General features: G+C 40.8%; 1 protein-coding gene and 1 pseudogene across 1 annotated transcript in view; both read left to right on the forward strand.

The window, feature by feature from the left end:
• Positions 1–16,113, forward strand: part of LOC142442265 (uncharacterized) — a 1,041,239-nt gene extending 1,025,126 nt beyond the window's left edge. The window contains 3 exon segments of the mRNA XM_075543522.1: positions 15,084–15,883; positions 15,885–16,010; positions 16,012–16,113. Of these exon segments, the coding sequence (XP_075399637.1) occupies positions 15,084–15,883; positions 15,885–16,010; positions 16,012–16,113 (1,028 nt within the window).
• LOC142443057 (protein C1orf43-like) lies at positions 475–10,399 on the forward strand (annotated as a pseudogene).
• Positions 16,114–17,944: the final 1,831 nt, after the last annotated feature.

Here is a 17,944-nt window from a genome sequence, read left to right on the forward strand (position 1 = left end):
CTCTGCGGATAGATGCTCACTCTGCCCCTTAGCCTCAGACCAAACACACTCAGCTCTGTATAGGTTGGCAAATCTAGTTCCCCCAATAAATACCCAGATGTACACCACTTCACCTACTAACCTCCTGCCCAAATGCACTCAGCTCTCTTGTTCGGTGGTCTGGGAATCCAACTGTTCTGTCTCAGTCTCTTGGTTCTGCTGCCACCGTGTCTCTGTTGCTGCTTCTCCCCATAATTTTCTCTCTTGTGTCACAGCTCTCTGTCTTCTGGATTGAAGAGTTTCAATGCAAGAATCTAGGATATGCCCTTCCCCCCCCCCCCCCCCCCGCAAGCTGCCATGTTTTCAGGCCGGGTCTCGCTTAGTCTTCCCCCATAAGGAAATGGCTGGGGAGCTCCAGGAAACGCAAATGAACCCGGGCTGATGAGTCAAGGCAACAGGGTAAACCAGAGCAGCTCTGCGTAGGGTGGGAAGGCCATGGTGTCCACTAGTGACTGGTTGTTGGGGTGAATGTAATGCTGGTGATGGCCTACGGGAGCCTGGTATTTGTACTACTATTTATTTTTGTGAAGAGGCAAATCATGTTCTTTGCAATGAGATCTCGGAGGAGCCCTCATGTCCCTGTGGGGAGCCCTCATGCCCCCAAGGATCTGAAAGAAGAGATTGATATTCAACTATCCAGAGTTCAGGATCGCAAGTAGGAACCCCAGCTCCTTGCAGATGATGATGCCAGACTGCCACAGCTGGAAATCCAGGGAAATCAAAACTGCTACAATTGTCTCTACAAGATGAAAGCTCTGGATGCCATTCATGTCTCCTGGATCCCATTTCACACTGAAGGCTGGCATCCTCATCCCCTAATAGGCAGAAATTTCCATTCCTACCTGCTCCATCTTCGGAACGCTACTACTCCTTTCAAGGGTGTGTGCAAGGCCCTCATTGATCCCCTGCTGCATGGCTATGAGGCAGCCTGCTATGGGCTAAAGGTCTTTGGCCAGAGTGAGTATACCTACGCTCTCAGGAGGCCCTGACTGAAATGGCCACTGCGGTCAAAACACAAAGTGGGAGCTCTCAGCGACACCACCAGTCAGCAGCCAAGGACCTTACCCAATCTCCTGAAGTCTCCCAACGACCTTCCAGGTGACATACCTCCCCTCCAGTCAGAAGAGTAAACATGACAAGCCCTTCCTCGAATTGAAGAACTTTAAGGACAAGTGTAATACCCTGGGGAGTACTCTGATGGACCTGACAGACTCGCTGGAGATGAGCCAGGACTGGAGTGTGCTTGCCAGGCAATCCTCAGGTTAGCTGGCTGGTGGGCCTGCACTCTTGCCCGACGCTCCCGATGTGTGCAAGATCATGCCTGGAAGACTTTGGGGGATATTTCTGAACAACAATTAAAACTATTTTCCTCAAAAGCAAAAAAAAAAAAAAAAAAAAGAATCTAGGATCCAGGCTCTTCTTTTTTGATGGTAGTGAAATCCCAAGTTCTGTTTCTGAAATGGCTCAATTAAACCTAACTAGATGTCCAATGTGACTAATTCCCACGTTGGGCTCTCTTTTTTAAAAAAATCGTTTTATTAGGGATTCATACAAATCTTACCGCAATCCATACATACATCAATTGTGTAAAGAACATTTGTACATTCATTGCCCTCATCATTCTCAAAACATTTGTTCTCCACCTAAGCCCCTGGCATCAACTCCTCATTTTTCCCCTCCCTACTGCTCCCCCCTTTTTCTTGAACCCTTGCTAATTTATAAATTATTATTTTGTCATATCTTGCCCTGTCTGATATCTCTGTTAACCCCCTTTTCTGTTGTCTATCCCTCAGGGAGAAGGTAATATGTAGATCTTTGTAATTAGTTCTGCATTAGATTTTCAGACATCTAAATGGCGTAGCCACAAGGGTACCAATCTATTGTTGGGCAAGCTGCCCAATCCTCTTAAACCAAATAAGCCAAACTCAATGCTATCAAGTTAACACGGACTCATCGAGAGCTTATATGACAGGGTCGAACTGCCCCTGTGAGTTTCAAAGACTATCTCATTAACAGAGTAGAGAGCCCTGTCACTCTTGGGAGAAGTGCCATCTTTCTCTCAAGGAGAAATATGTCATTTCCAACTGCTGACCTAGCGATTAGCAGCCCAATAGTAATCACTATGCCACCAGGGCTCCTTTGCCTTGTTCACATTGGCGGGCGACAAACCCACGTAAATATTTGGAAGGAGTTAAGACTGTATATTTGTATAGGCCAACTAACAAACTGTATTAGGTGCTACAAATAATGCTAAATTAATAACATTGTTTATCTTGAGAGTCAAAAGTGCACTCACTATGGGGGATGTATACTTTTTCATTTCATATATATATAAATTTCAATCTAATAGATGCTACATAAGTGTTTATTTTGGAGTCCTGGTTTTCGCATTTATTAAGAATTGGACTGCTAACCTCATGGTCAGTGTTACAAACCCATTAGCTGCCTGTCATGGATTCAGAGTCTTGGAAACTGTACAGCAGTTTTATTGTGTCCTATTGGGTGTTTATATGTCTAACTTTACATGATGGTGCGTTTTAAAGTGTTTCTAAACTGAAGTGATTGTACAATTTCTAGTTCCTTTAGAAGTTCATAATAGTTTTTTTATATAGCCCATTTAAAATGTTTCCAGATGGTTTAATTAATAATCATTTTCAAAGTTCATTGATTTGTCATTCTCCTTGAGAGTCATACAGTAAGGAATTGATAGTTCTGTATGCTGTGAGGTAGGGATCCAGCTTTTTTGTTTCTTCCTCTTGGCTTGTATATTTGATTGTCCAATCTGTATTATAAAGTCATCTTTTACTCACATGTTTAAAAATTAAGAGTTTTAGATTTATTGGTCATGGTATAAGCATGTTTTCTATCATTCAATAATGGCAACGTTAACAGTATTGGGGACTTTGTGTAAGAAGGGGGACAGAACTGTAACAGTATCTGGACCTACAGGTTCTGTGATACTCTCATTGTATTCTCTCATCAGCCTGCAACTTGTGCACCAATAGCAGCACAGAAGAAAGAGGAAGAAGTGCCTGGTTTGGGTATTATTATTTCAAGGATGTCCCCATGAGAGGTTGAAATTTGTGAGCATCATTGGAACTGATACAGTTAAGACAAACATAGAGCATCCCAGTTGCCGGCAGTGTCTAAGGACTAAAGTAAATGACCAAAGCTCAGGTGATTTTGATGTATTTTATCCTTTTCTATATTTCCTACTTGACTTGTAGAAGCCTGTATAACACTGATTCAGTTCATTGGAAAAGTGGGAATTTGGAATTGTAGAAGCTATAGCTAAACTCAGATTCTGACTTCAACATTGGGTAGGAGAAGATTAGGAATATGTATATTGATCATATACATATTGCCTATGTATTGACATTGAACTAAACTATTGACATTGAACATAATACATCATCGAGGGTACTTTGGATGACATTATCTTTCAAGTTATTCTATGGCCAACCCATGAGAATCATTCAAATGATATACTCTGCCTAGTTTTTTTAAGTCATTTTATTGGGGGATCGTACAACTCATCACAATCCATACATACATCTATTGTATCAAGCACCTTTATATATTTGTTGCCATCATCATTCTCAAAACATTTTCTTTCCACTTGAGCCCTTGATATTAGTTCCTCATTATTTTCCTCCCTCCTTCACCCTCCCTCACTAACCCTTGATAATATATAAATTATTATTTTTTCATGTCTTACACTGTCAGATGTCTCCCTTCACCCATTTTGCTGTTGTCCGTCCCTCAGGGAGGTGCTTTTATGTAGATCATTGTGATAGGTTCCCCTTCCCCTCTTGGTATCTCTACTCTCATTATTGGTCCTGAGGAGTTTATCTATCCTGGATTCCCTGTGTTTCCAGCTCTTATCCACCCCAGTGTACATTCTCTGATCTATCTGGATTTGTAAGGGTGAACTGGGATCATGATAGTGGCGGGGAGGATGCATTAAAGAAATAGAAGGAAGTTATAGGTTTCATTGGTGCTATATTGCACCATGACTGGCTCTTCTCCTTCCCATAACCCTTCTGTAAGGGGATGTCCAGTTGCCTACAGATGGGCTTTCAGTCTCCACTCTGCACTCCCCCAAATTCACAATGATAGGATTTTTTGTTCGTTGATGCCTAATACCTGATACCTTTGACACCTCATGATCACAGAGGCTGAGCTTCTTCCTTGTGGGCTTTGTTGTTTCTCAGCTACATGCCTGCTTGTTGATCTTCAAGCCTTTAACATCCCAGGTATTATATCTTTTTATAGCCAGGCACCATCAACTTAATTCACCACATTTGCTTGTGCACCCGCTCTGCCTTCAGCGATCCTGTTGGGAAGGTGAGCATCATGGAATTCCAGGTTAATAGAAAAAAGTGTTCTTGCATTGAGGGAGAATTTGTGTGGAGGCTCAATGTCCATCTGCAACCTTAATACGAGAACATATAAATAAATGCACATAAATCTATTTCCCCATCATCATATATAAATATATTTATTTGTACATGCCTATATTTAGACCTCTATCAATGCCCTTTGCCTCCTAGTTCCTTCCTTTATTTCCTTTTACTTTCCTCTTGTTCCACTATCACATTCAGCCTTCATTTGGGTTTCAGTAATTCCTCTCGGTTACATTGCCCTTGATCAAGCCCTACTAGCCCTCCTCAACATCAACTTTGGATCACGTGTTTCCTTGTCCCTGGATTTGCTAACACCCTCTTCCTTTCCCCCTGCCACCCCATGCCACCCCCCCAACAGTTGACCCATTGTTTTCTCCTCCAGATTGTTTATCCTGCCTATCTATATAGAACTGAAGAGATAATAATATACACAGAAAAAAAGACAGCAAAACAAAGCAACAAAATAAAATAAAACAATAACAACAAAAAGAAAAGCTTGTAAATAGTTCAAGGTCTGTTTGTTGACCTTTAGTAGTGCTTTCTAGTTGAGTCTGATGGGGTTACATGGCCTGGATCCAAAGTCTACTTTTGGTATTCCCTGGGGACTTTGTTGCTCTGTTCCCCTTGGTGTTCTGTTTCATGCCCGTAGTGTTTCACCTCAGTGTGGTGATGTCAGATTTGGTGCAATTCCTGCACTGTCTCCAGTGTTTTTCCTCATAGCACTATGGGTCAGTGAGTGACCTTGTGTCTCCTACTGTGGCCAACCCTATGTTTCTCTCTGTGCTTTGACTGCTCTGTGCGGGAATATCATCCTCAAGACTTGGTGGGCCAGAATGTATTCCGCTCTCTCTTCCTCTCCCTTTATTTGCTCCTGTGTGCTCTGATAATGATATAACCCTCGCCCTGAGGTATAGCTTCAATGCTGTCCTCTTAAGTGAATTCTTTTGCGGGAGGAGGGACAGTCCCCATAGTTGGGATTGGTTTGGCCCCTAAGACCTCCCTATTGGCTCCCTGCTTCATGCTGGTATGTTGCATTCACATCTTGGTGCACTGGGTTGAAGTCTGGTCCCTTTTTCTCTGTGGAGATATAAACAATACCTTCCCCTTGGGTGGCTTAGTGCCCTATTCCCCTGCTACTCATGTCTTTTTATTTCTCCCCCTCCCCCCTCCTCTTTAGTTGCCTTCCATATGTATCCCTGGATGATTTTGGTCTGGCCCCTGCCATACTACCTGGACTTCACCCCAGGAATGTTTGTATATAGTAGCTTTTCCCCCTACAACTCTTTTGCACTTTTAAGCTTACCTCAACAGACTTATGTTTTACTTGTCCTTTTGTGCTTGGTTTACTTCACTTAGCAAAATTTCCTCCTGTTCTTCCCATTCGGTAATGTCCTTCATGTGTTCATCACTGCTTTGGGGGATGCGTAGTACTCCATTGTATGTATGTACCACAGTTTTTTAATCCATTCATCTGTTGGTGGAAATTTGAGTTGTTTCCAACTCCTTGATTTTGCCTAGTTTTTAAGAAATAAGATCACCTTTTTAGGACAGTTTAATCTTCCGTGGGATTTTTGTTTGGTTAAGTATCTTTAATGCTTCTTTCTGAAAGTGATATGTTACATATCCTCCCAAACAGCCACATTCTCATTAATGCATCTAAAATGGGCCTTGTAGCCATAGAAGCTTAAAAATGGGTGACGTCTCACTTCCTCTAACTATAGAAGTAGGAGGGACAATCACCCATCAACATCAGTCCTGATTTATGTGAGGCAGAGCTTAAACATACCTGTGCCCTCCAATAGTTTTCCAGTTCTGACACTAGTATCTTTCCAACAGTCCTAAGGGTGTGCAACAGAGCAGCAAGGGGAACAGAGCAGTCCTACTCAGCTCATTAATTTTTTGCAGTGGCCATGTACAAATTACAGTCCAGAGTCACAGGTAAAAATTTTATTCTGTAACAGAATGTAATTTGGTATCAGAATCTGTAGGCTATGCGTTGGCATTCATATTAAAGAACCATGTAGGCAAATTTTCTCTTCTTGAGGACAGGCCTGTTCTCTCTGTCCCTTCCAGACATTTAGCCCCCTCAAGGAAGACTCATTTCACAATTCCATCTCTCTAGGCTCCTCTCCACTCCTTGAGGTATATCCTCCTCTTGATCTTGCCTGCCCTACCCATATCATGGCTGAAAAGCCCTTTCTGGATCTGTCACAATTGGCTCTGTCACTGTGTCCCTTCTTCCCTCGGCATTATTGCCATTGGTACAGCTCTTGACTCATGAATATTACAGTGCATTGTGCAGGAGCAGCAGTAGACCAGTCCCTAGGAGGTAGAGGTTCACGATGTTCCTTGATTTGCTCTGCAGTATCTCACAAAACTAAATAGCTATCAGGTAAATAACTCTTCAGGATGTGGAAGCTGGTGAATCTCAAATGTCAGGCAGCAAACTGTTGGCTCATGGAGTGGAGGAAGCTCTCAAATCAGGTCACACAGGCAGCTCACAGTTGAAGGGATGTCATGGAAATGGCTCCTGAATGTCTGCAAGCTGGCAAATCCCTAATCTATGGGTTCATTCTGAACTATGTGGCTGCAGGGGCTAACAAAACCTAATCAACAGTTCAGATAACAGGCCAGTGTCCCACTGTCTCCTCTGTACAATACCTACAGGCAGTTCTCTCTCTTGATATGATGGCTTCTTGATTCAACCTAGCACCTTCACTGCTTAGGCCAGATTAGGAGGAGCCCCTTAGAGAGCATGTGATGAAAGAAGGCAGGTGCAAGAAGACCTTTTATTTAAAGTTAAGTCAATACTGCTCGAAGGTGGCTGAGAAGAATTTGTCCTAAGATTGACAAGAAGAGCTTATCCTAAGGTGGTTTCTAAGAGTTTCCCCGCACTCAGGAAGGGAGATAAACCCTATGAACTTTCTGTTTAGGGATCTGAGTTATAGCTTCTTATTCCTGATCCAAGGTTTTACTTTGTTCATTAATAGGCCACTTTGATCTATGAGTTTTGTGTGGCCATAGCCATGGATTATGAAACCCACAACTGAGACAAAGAGTGGTGTGGGAGGAATGACTTATGTAAGAATTGACCAAAAATGTTGGACAGCTGAGCTCTGTTTGACCTCCCCCATCTGCACTGTTCCTGATAGCGGGTGCCACTGAAGGTACCGAGCCTCGTACGCTGGTGATGCTGCTAGGACTCCACATTCCATTTCACAATGTACTGTAAACTTGTTTGTTAATATAAACAGGTGTTTATCTACTTTGTGTGAGTATAAATCAGCTACTTCTAGCTCATTCAGCTCATTTCACTGGTACTCAAAATTCTAATTTTATGAGTGGGTGGATTACTTTGGTGGTACAGAGGTCCCCAACACTCCAACCTTAGGAGTGACATTGCAATTGTGGCAAATATTAAAAGACAGAGAGCAGACAGCCGGACACAGGGGCTCCCTTCCCATGCCAGGACTGAGAGAGTGAATGTATTTTCCAGTGGGCATATATAATGGAGCTTACAGATCATTCATAAGGCACCCACCTCATGCACTTAGCATATACATAGTCAATGGGTAATATAAGTGAGTAACGCGACAAGCAATGAGGTGAGTCACTATCTTGACCTAATGCTGCTTGACTTCAAACCTGCCCTGAGCCCTCCCCAGGCATTTGCTACATTTTATAGTGGACTGGCTACAGAACCTGATTATTCTAATTTACCGATAACCTTCAAGCACAGTGAAGCAGCTAGGCAGAGAAATGATTCTTCTACTACTGTGTTTCAACCAAAAATAAGACACTGTTTTATATTTATTTTTCCTCAAGAAGACACACTATGGCTGATTTCCAGGGGATGTCTTATTTTTATTAAGTATGGCACAACAATCTACATTTATTCAAATATAGTTAAGTCACCTTATTGTGGAACATCAACCCTCAGTGCTGAGTAAAATGGCAGCCACAGCTTTACTTCTTCCCCCTGAAGACACACCATACCTAAAGCAGAGCGCCCTGCTCCTCACTTCACTAAGGAGACTTTTACATTCACTGTCTATGTCTCCCTCTCTGCCTCAGCTTGCAGCACGCACAGAACAACCGGGACCTGACAGTGGGGCGCTATCAGGTTGATGGGACTGCCCACACCCCTCCCATCATCTCCGAGATAGCAGCTGTCACGATGGGGCAGGTGAGAAAGGCTGTCCATCTTTGTTCCCTCTCTGTGGCGGTATGCTGCATAGCCATTCCTGTCACTATGTCTTATTTTCAGAATATGACTTATCTTGCACAATTGCTTGGATAACCTGCTATGGCTTATTTTATGGGTCTGTCTTATTTTCGGGGGAACACAGTATGATAGCTCCTATAAGACTGCTCCTTCATGGAGAGCTATTGTCGGTTGTACATTATTTGGCCTGGAGAACGTGTATTTGAAAACATTCCTTTCTCAGAACAATAGAGATCTTTCTGAAAATAGAGCTAGTTTTCCGTCCCCATGGTTGCCAATGTAGAAATAAGGTCAAATACTTTCCACCAAGTTCTCAGTTTAGTACACATTATGGAATGTACAGTTTTCATTACTGTTTTGCTTTCTTTACTGTAAGATATTTTTTAAAAATCTTCAAATGAAAAATACATCGTTAAATAGACTCCCCTTACTACAGGAATCACTGACATTCAATGATGTGGGTATAAAGTTCACCTGGGAGGAATGGCATCTCCTGAACCCTGCTCAGAAGACCCTATATCAGGATGTGATGTTGGAGAACTATCACAACCTGGTTTCCATTGGTGAGGAGAATTCTCAAGTCATTGACCTTGTCACTGGCTTTTCCTAACTTATGTGTTAAAATCTTTGCAGTTTCTGTGGTGTTCTAGAAGAGGTAGATTCCCATTGCATTCTCTGGTACTAGGTTAATGGGTAAGGTCATCTACTCTTGAGAAAACACCTTTTACTTTTTTTCCTTTGAACATGATTTTCCTAGAAATACAACAATCTGCACACTTTACAAACCTTAGGTTAAATTTGGTGTCTAAGATTATGTAATTCTTATGAACAGGTAATCTAATTGTCACCTCAGATGCTTCCTCTCAATAGGAACAAGGAGAAATGGGGTTGTTTTTAGAGACAAGCTGTATGGAAATTTTTCAGGTGTGTGGTCAACATAGCTTAAGGGGAATTGGCCTGGGAGGTTGATTCAACTGTTAGAAGGCCTCACATCCATCATAGGTGTCGGGTAATACATAAAAGTGTGTGTTCCTTCGAATGTGAGACCTCACTTTTCCTACCAGTTGCAAGAAGTACTCCTGTAGCTCTTCTGAGATTAGATTTTTAGATGTCCATTTATTTGATTTACATTATTATATGTCTGTGTCTATAATTTTCTTTAAGGTTGTCAAAACTTTCCCCTTTATATGCTTGTACCTTACTATGAAAGTCCATCTTGCAAGCCTCTCTCCAAACAGAGAACTTGGAGTACATAATTGTCCCCAGAATACAACACATTCCTCTACTATTGTGCAAGCATGGATCTTAAGCTCCGGCCATAAATAGGTCTCCATTGTGTTTCCTTAGCTTTCCCCCTTGGAGTGTCTCTATTTTTGTTATTATTTCACAACTCATTTTGCTACTGTTATGAATTGGGTGACCCCTGTGAAAGGGTCCTTTGATCCCCAAAGGGGTCATAACCCACAGGTTGAGAAACACTACTCTAAAGGTATTGGTTTCCATTTTCTCATTTTTTCTCCTCTCTAAAGTTTTCTTCATTCTAGTGACATAAGTTCTTTCTGTTTTCTAATAGAGATGATCAAATTGCCTTCTCTGTTGGAATTGTTTAACAGACATATTTTTCCATATTTTATTCTTTTTGGTGAAATACGTGTGTGACTTCTGTTATTTTCAGGTATCTAAGATCATCTTCCCAGCAAGAAAATTATCCGCTTGGGATATTCTTTAGCACTGTATCTTCAATTTTTTTCTACTTGTAAGATTTAAAAAAAAATCATTTTACTGGGGGCTCGTACAACTCTTATCACAATCCATACACACATCAATTGTGTAAAGCACATTTGTACATTTGTTGCCCTCATCATTCTCAAAACATTTGCTCTCCACTTAAGCCCTTGGCATCAGCTCCTCATTTTTCTCTCCCTCCCCGCTCCTCCCTCCCTCATGAACACTGGATAGTTTATAAATTATTATTTTGTCATATCTTACACTGTCTGACGTCTCCCTTCACCCACTTTTCTGTTGTCCGTCCCCATATGTAAATCCTTGTAACAGGTTCCCCCTCTCTACCCCACCCTCCCTCTGGCTTCCTGGTATTGCCACACTCACTGTGGTCCTAAAATGATCATCCAACCTGGATTCCCTCTGCTTCCAGTTCCTATCTGTACCATTGGACATCCTCTGGTCTAGCTGGGTTTGTAAGGTAAAATTTGGATCATGATGGGGAGTGGGGCATGTTGTATGTTTCATCATTGCTACACTGCACCCTGACTGGCTCTCTTCACCGCCACCCTTCCTTAAGTGGATGCCCAATTGCCTCCAGATGGACTTTGGGTCTCCACTCCGCAAACCCCCTCATTCACAATGATATGATTTTTTGTTCTGATGATGCCTGACACCTGATCCCTTTGATACCTCATGATCAAACTGGCTGCTGTGCTCCCTCCATGCAGGCTTTGTTACTTCTGATCTAGATGGCTAATTTTTTTTTAAGTTGCCTGTTCCTCCAATAACTTTTTAAGTGGAAAGGACATTATTAACATCCTGCTTTCTTTTTTCCTTTCTTTCTAATTTTTTTTTCATTAAACGCATGTCTGATGTATATTCCTTATTATGCAGTATGCCTTCTTAAGCCCACACCCACACCTTCTTAACAGGTCCAAAACCTGAATGATGCTTTGCTGCTTCTATAGAACATTTGGGCTGTATATTCCAACACTGATTTTTTTGTTATTGAAACAGTGCATAGTATATTCAATATTGCTGTCTTTGTTTTCTGTCTTTTTATTAGTCTATTGGTTTCCATGTATATGATGATCTGGTCTTCAGTCATTAGTGTTCACTCATCAGTCTTCAAATCCTCAAGTTTATTCTTTAGATAATCTCTATGCTCTCTGATCTAAATCCTTTGGCCAGCTTCAACTTACATTTGAGGAACTGATGATCTGTTCCACAGATAACCCCTGGCCTTGTTTTGATTAATGAACTTCTCCATCATTTCATTCCATAGATGTGGTTGATTTGATTTTCATTTGTTTGATTTAGAAAGATCTATATGTATAGTCTCCATTACTGTTTCTAATAAGGAATTTGTTGTGAAATCATTAGTCTCAAAATTTTATCAGTTAATTTGTGTGTCATTTCTGTCACTAAAGCCACATTTTCCAATTACTGTTATTGTTCCCAAATTTTACATTCATCGGTGCACATGATTGTATGGTTGATCAGTGTCAGGTTGCAAAAGTTTTGGAAAATTTTGAATATATATCTTTTTAATCATTTTATTTGGAGATTTCACAGTTATCTTAACATTCCATAGTTCAGTCACATGGAACAGTACTGTACAATTGCCACCACAGTTCCAAAACATTTTCTTCTTGAACTCCTTGATATCAGCTACCCTTTATCCTCTCCCTCCACCTCCCTCAATTTCTTTATTGTGAAAAACAGAACCTGGATGAAAGTATAAAGCAGCCTTATCTCTATAGTCCTTGCCACAGGGCTTGAAAGACCAGTACTAGTGTTAGAAGAAAACCTCCACAAGCAGCAAGGATAAAGCTAGAGCTGATAACGCACAATCTCCAGATAGTTTTCTTCCCAACTACCCTTCCTCCATTAAAGATGTTCGTATACAGCTCCTACAGGTGGCTGACTTCTTGCTTCTCAGCTAAAGATGCCTAGCTTTAAAAGCAATTAGCTTCCTTTTGTTGCTATCACTCAAGGAACCAACTATCCATTTGTCTCTTAAATGCCTTCTGGAAGGGTCCTAAGGGATGGTTGTGTAATTGAAGGGCAGAAATAAAAAAGGCAGACAGGAGTATTTAGGCGTTCACCTCTTCTTGGATGCCAAGTCTGAGCAGGAGAGAGAATGTATTCTTTCACCAATTTACCATATATACTCCTGTATACGCCGAGTTGTTCAGCACTTTTTTAATGCAGATTTGTGGTAAAATGCAGTTTTTGTAATATTTGGGTTGGCTTATACTCGAGTATATATGGTATAAAGTCTCAGGGCATGCAGGCACATACCCCCTCCCACCACCACACAGACACCTATGTACCAAGCAAGGTAGGCAGTGCCTTTAACCTGGAGGGCCCTGAACTATTTGGGTGAGCAACTTAAGACCAGTGCTGAGGGCAGGTGGGGGGAATAACTGTCATCTGAGCAGGGTGGCCAATAACAACAGGTCTGCTCTTATAGCTAAAGCTGGTGGCAGCTAGTAATTAGCCATGTGCTTGTATGAGGTATCATTAAGGTCACACTATAGTAAGGGGATATTGTGGAGATGGTTTTTAATTCAGAGAATGTGACTGGGACTCTTTTTCAACTTACAAATGTGCATGCCTCACTCTTCCCAGATATTAGGCCTTGCAATCTTCTTTAATTCTGAGAACAAAGAATTTGTCTACATCCACCCTCTTCTTGGTCCTCAGTTTCCCACAGCCTGATACTTATCATGAAGTGTTATAAAAGAAATCAGGATATTCACACATTCATACTTATTCATTCTGTAGTGTCTGTGCCTTCTGGAGGCTTCCACCACTTGCAGCTATATACATTCACTGTTACATGACCTTGCTATCTTATTCCGGCATCGGAGATGAGGCCACTCTACCCCATTTTTGCTGTTTGCTTTATCTTCTTTAATTGCACATGCTACTCCTATGGGCCGGTTTTGCTTTGGGGCTAAATCTACATTTATGTTTGCTTTAACAGTAAGTGCACAAATTTAAGTAACACTTGTGGCTGGTCTTACCTGCATGCATATGAATATTAACCTACCACTGACAGAACTATACTTCAGAGAAGATCTTGAATGTACTTTTGATGATCAATATGACACCAGTATTTTCAATTTGTCAATCTCAGCCTTATAAACCATTTGATTATCTAATTTGAAATAGCCAGTACCAGTCTATTAAAGTTTAATAAGCCATATACCATCAATATTTAAACATTCCATTTTGTTTTGAACACTTGCAATTTTTCTTGATAATACTTCATATATTCTGTCTTCCAATTATTAGAGGATGTATGCAGCTATTTTTTCTTATTTTCAGTCATGACTTGTCAAGCACTTAATGTCCCCAAAGTTCTCCTCCATCCACATCATCACTGTTGACTGTACTTTGAAGATTTAGTACTTGTTCAGTGTTACTTCATTGCCATTAAACCTGAGGGGTTCTTGTTCCAGAAGTAGATCACCAGGTCTTCCTCCCAGTCCCTATTTCTGGAGAATCCACTAAGACCTGTGCGCCGTGGGGGGTCCTGCTTTTCTTTGAAACACTGGGTGGCAGTGCTTCTGACATCACAGCAACCTTCAAGCTACAGGACAACACTGGAAGATGGGTGGTATAAGCTAGAATACAGGCTCCATAAACTAGAGAATATGTTTCTGTGCCATGGTGCTTTCATATATACCTGTAAACGTGATTTTCTCCCAGGTAGAACATTCTGCATTTTTCATATTCCGAACTTTATCTAGTACTTAGTTGTATCTCAGTAAAGATTGATGGAATGAATACATCTGTCATCTATTGACTGAAGTTAGCAAGCCTTACCACTACTTTGGCCTATTGGTCTCAATGTTTTGTTTATATTACATTTGTTGTATATTTCATGGCTTTATTTAAGTAAATACCAAATCTGTGTGCATTCATTACTTTCTTATCCAACCTTGTTTCTATAATAACTGTTTTGATCCTTGGGATTCTTTACACGATTGTATTACTTCCAGTGGGCAATAAATTTTAAGCATAGTCTTTTATTTACATTCATATAAGAGGGTTGTCACTAAAGATTTACCTTGTATCAATGCTTATTTTAAGAGGTCCATGATGGAAAGATTCAATGTTCTCTCCTTTTATAGAAATCCAGAAAGATGGTGATCATATGCTCGAACACTTGCAACAGGAAAGATATAAGGACAGAACAGAACAATGCTATAAATTTAATACATTCGAAAGTTTTGTTTCTCAGCACAAACCTAATTTTCCTCTCAAGGAAAATTATGAGATGTTTGGTTTTCATGAAGAAATTGTAAAATCAGAGTTAATCACTCTGAAATTAAATAAGCACAGAAGCAACAAAATAAAGAAGTTAATTGTGCTCAATGCAGATGAGAAAAATTTTCCCCATGTTGAACAAGAGCAATTTTATACTGAAATGAAACTCCTTGAGTGTGAACAATCCAGATTCATGAAGTCTCAGTGGATTCAGCATCAGGAATCAGATGAAATTGAGAAACCACACACAGGTGATAAATGTGGGATGACCTTCATTGAGGAGCCTTTGCTCTTGGAGCACCAGATCATTGATATAGTAGATAAGATCTATAGATGCAGTCATTGTGGACAAAAATTCAATAAAATGTTCAATCTCAATGAACATTATCAAAAAGCTCACGAAGGACAAAAGCCATATAAATGCTTAGAATGTGGCAAAACTTATCATAGGAAATCATACCTCAAGGAACATCAGAAAACTCATGTGGCACGGACTACCTATGTGTGCAATGAATGTGGGAAAGGTTTCACCAGGAAGAGTAATCTCACTGCTCATCAGCGAATTCATACTGGGGAGAAACCCCATGTATGTGGTGAATGTGGAAAAGCCTTTATCAACAGAACTGTTCTCACTGTTCATCAACGATCTCATACTGGAGAGAAACCCCATGTATGTAGTGAATGTGGAAAAGCCTTTATCAAGAAGACTGCTCTCACTGATCATCAGGGAGCTCATACTGGAGAGAAACCTCATGTATGTGGTGAATGTGGAAAAGCCTTTATCAGGAAGACTTCTCTCACTGATCATCAGCGAACTCATACTGGAGAGAAACCTCATGTATGTAGTGAATGTGGAAAAGCCTTTATCAAGAAGACTGCTCTCACTGATCATCAGGGAGCTCATACTGGAGAGAAACCTCATGTATGTGGTGAATGTGGAAAAGCCTTTATCAGGAAGACTGCTCTCACTGTTCATCAGCGAACACATACTGGAGAGAAACCTCATGTATGTAATGAATGTGGAAAAGCCTTTATCAAGAAGAGTGCTCTCACTGATCATCAGCGAACTCATACTGGAGAGAAACCCCATGTATGTAATGAATGTGGGAAAGCTTTTATCAGGAAGAAGGGCCTCACTGATCATCAGCGAACTCATACTGGAGAGAAGCCTCATGTATGTAATGAATGTGGAAAAGAGTTTTATCAACAGGACTGCTCTCACTGTTCATCAACGAACTCATACTGGAGACAAACCTCATGTATGTGCTGAATGTGGCAAAGGCTTCACAAAGAAAGCAAATCTCAAAATTCATCTACAAATTCATATTGGAGAAAAACCTTATCTATGTGGTACGGGTGGTAAAGTTTTATCCGGATGCATTTCCTTATAGCACATCAGAGATCTCACACAGTAAAGCAGTCCTTTGCATGAATTAAATGTGGAAAATCTTATATGTAGAAGTCAAGTCTCATTAAACATGAGAAAATTCCCAACGAGAAAACTTCTCATTAGGGTTAGTGTAACAAAGCTTTTAAAACAAAGGAAGAGGTGCTCGAGTTTGGCCTGGACCAAGTGTTTGAACAGACAATTGTGACTTACCATGCAGGTACCCATTCTCTGAATTACTGTCCCTCTCCTGACATGGCCCATCGGTTTGGGGACAGGGCCTTCCAGACCTCCACATGGCCCAAGAGCACCTCAGTTTTCTTCTAGCTATCAGTGCCTGAAAGAGCTGAACCCATTTTTTTCTGGGTCACAGCTATACCAAACAGTAGATTGCCCAATAAGATGCCAGTAGTGCCTGCCCCATCTGCGTGCTCATTGTTAACCCCAGAAACAGCCCCAAAGTACCATAAAATAAGATGATAGAAGATGTATACGAACAATTAATCCTGAGGACCATTGCACCACAGCGAACCTCACCCTCCATGACCCTGAGAGGAGAACTAGACGGTGCCCATCTTCCACTGCTAATTACTCAGAAAGAGATCACTAAATAGGAGCATGAGTTGAGTGGGAGAACACAATGGAACAAAACCCAAAATCATAAAATAGATCCGGCTTACTGGTCTGCTGGAGACTTGGAATCCCCAGACTATGGTCCTTAGTGTCTTCACTCCAGGAAATGTACTCACTCCTCTGACTCATCTTTCAGCTAAACAATATACAGGCTTGGAGGGGAAGAATAACATCTGGGAAGTATACAGTCCTTACAGCAATCAACCATATCAAATCAAAAGGATAGCATTTGGTTATGAATTAAATCTCATAAAAGCAAGAAGGAACTGGAAAGAAAGTTGAATAATGATGGTAAAACACAGGGAGGGCGGAAGTGGGAAGAGTGCTGGTACATCTTGGGGACTGCAATCAAGGCATGAATTGTTGAATGGAAAACCAATTTACTGTGTAAAGTTTTAAATCACATTAAAAAAAAGAGAGCTCATGTCACATCAATGATTTCATGTAGGATAGTTACCATGTAGCTGTCATGAGTGTGGGTAAAGATTTATCTGTGTTTCTAAGTTTTCTTGACATGAACACACAATGGAAAATGCTTTAAATTCAGTCAAGATGGGAAAGCTCTCCACAGGGAGTCATGTGTCATCACATCACACTCATCTCATACAGGAGGAAAGCTCTGGCAACATAGTGACTTGGCATGTACCTGCTTTGGCTTCTCTCGTGTGTCAGTAAACTACACTAGGATTCTAACTAATGTAGTTCTGGATGGCTGGCCGATAGCCAAAAAGGAGTCATGTGACAATAGGGGATTTGTACAGCAGAGACCATGTAAATACAGGGACTGTGGAAGCGCGTATGCATTTAGTGACTGGCAGTGCCTCCAGTATTAAATTACATTTTCTTTTATGTTTCCAAAAGCCCATAGGATAAACTCTGATGCAGTAATTGGACAGGAGGGCGAACAAAATGTCTGCCACATTGTATGACTTCAATGTAAATCCTGCAGGAAATAGAGACTGGGAAAGCCTGATAGACTCATCATGTATGCATATGTACATTGATATCAAGACCAATACCTGATTTTACCTTTGATCTCTAACTACGTTAACCAGATAAATACTGTGACCATAGAACAGGAATGATCATGGTCTTGCTATCATGCAGACTTCTTGGGAAAGTCAACTATTGCAGATGTAGTTAAGTTAAAATAAACCCTTTATCCTTTTATATCTTTTTGACCCATTTAAAATATATTGTAGTTTTTAATATTCCTTTGTGATTGAGCTTTATCTTTTTGCCTTTGTT

This window comes from Tenrec ecaudatus, chromosome 3 (genome assembly GCF_050624435.1).
Source record: "Tenrec ecaudatus isolate mTenEca1 chromosome 3, mTenEca1.hap1, whole genome shotgun sequence".
NCBI lineage: Eukaryota > Metazoa > Chordata > Mammalia > Afrosoricida > Tenrecidae > Tenrec > Tenrec ecaudatus.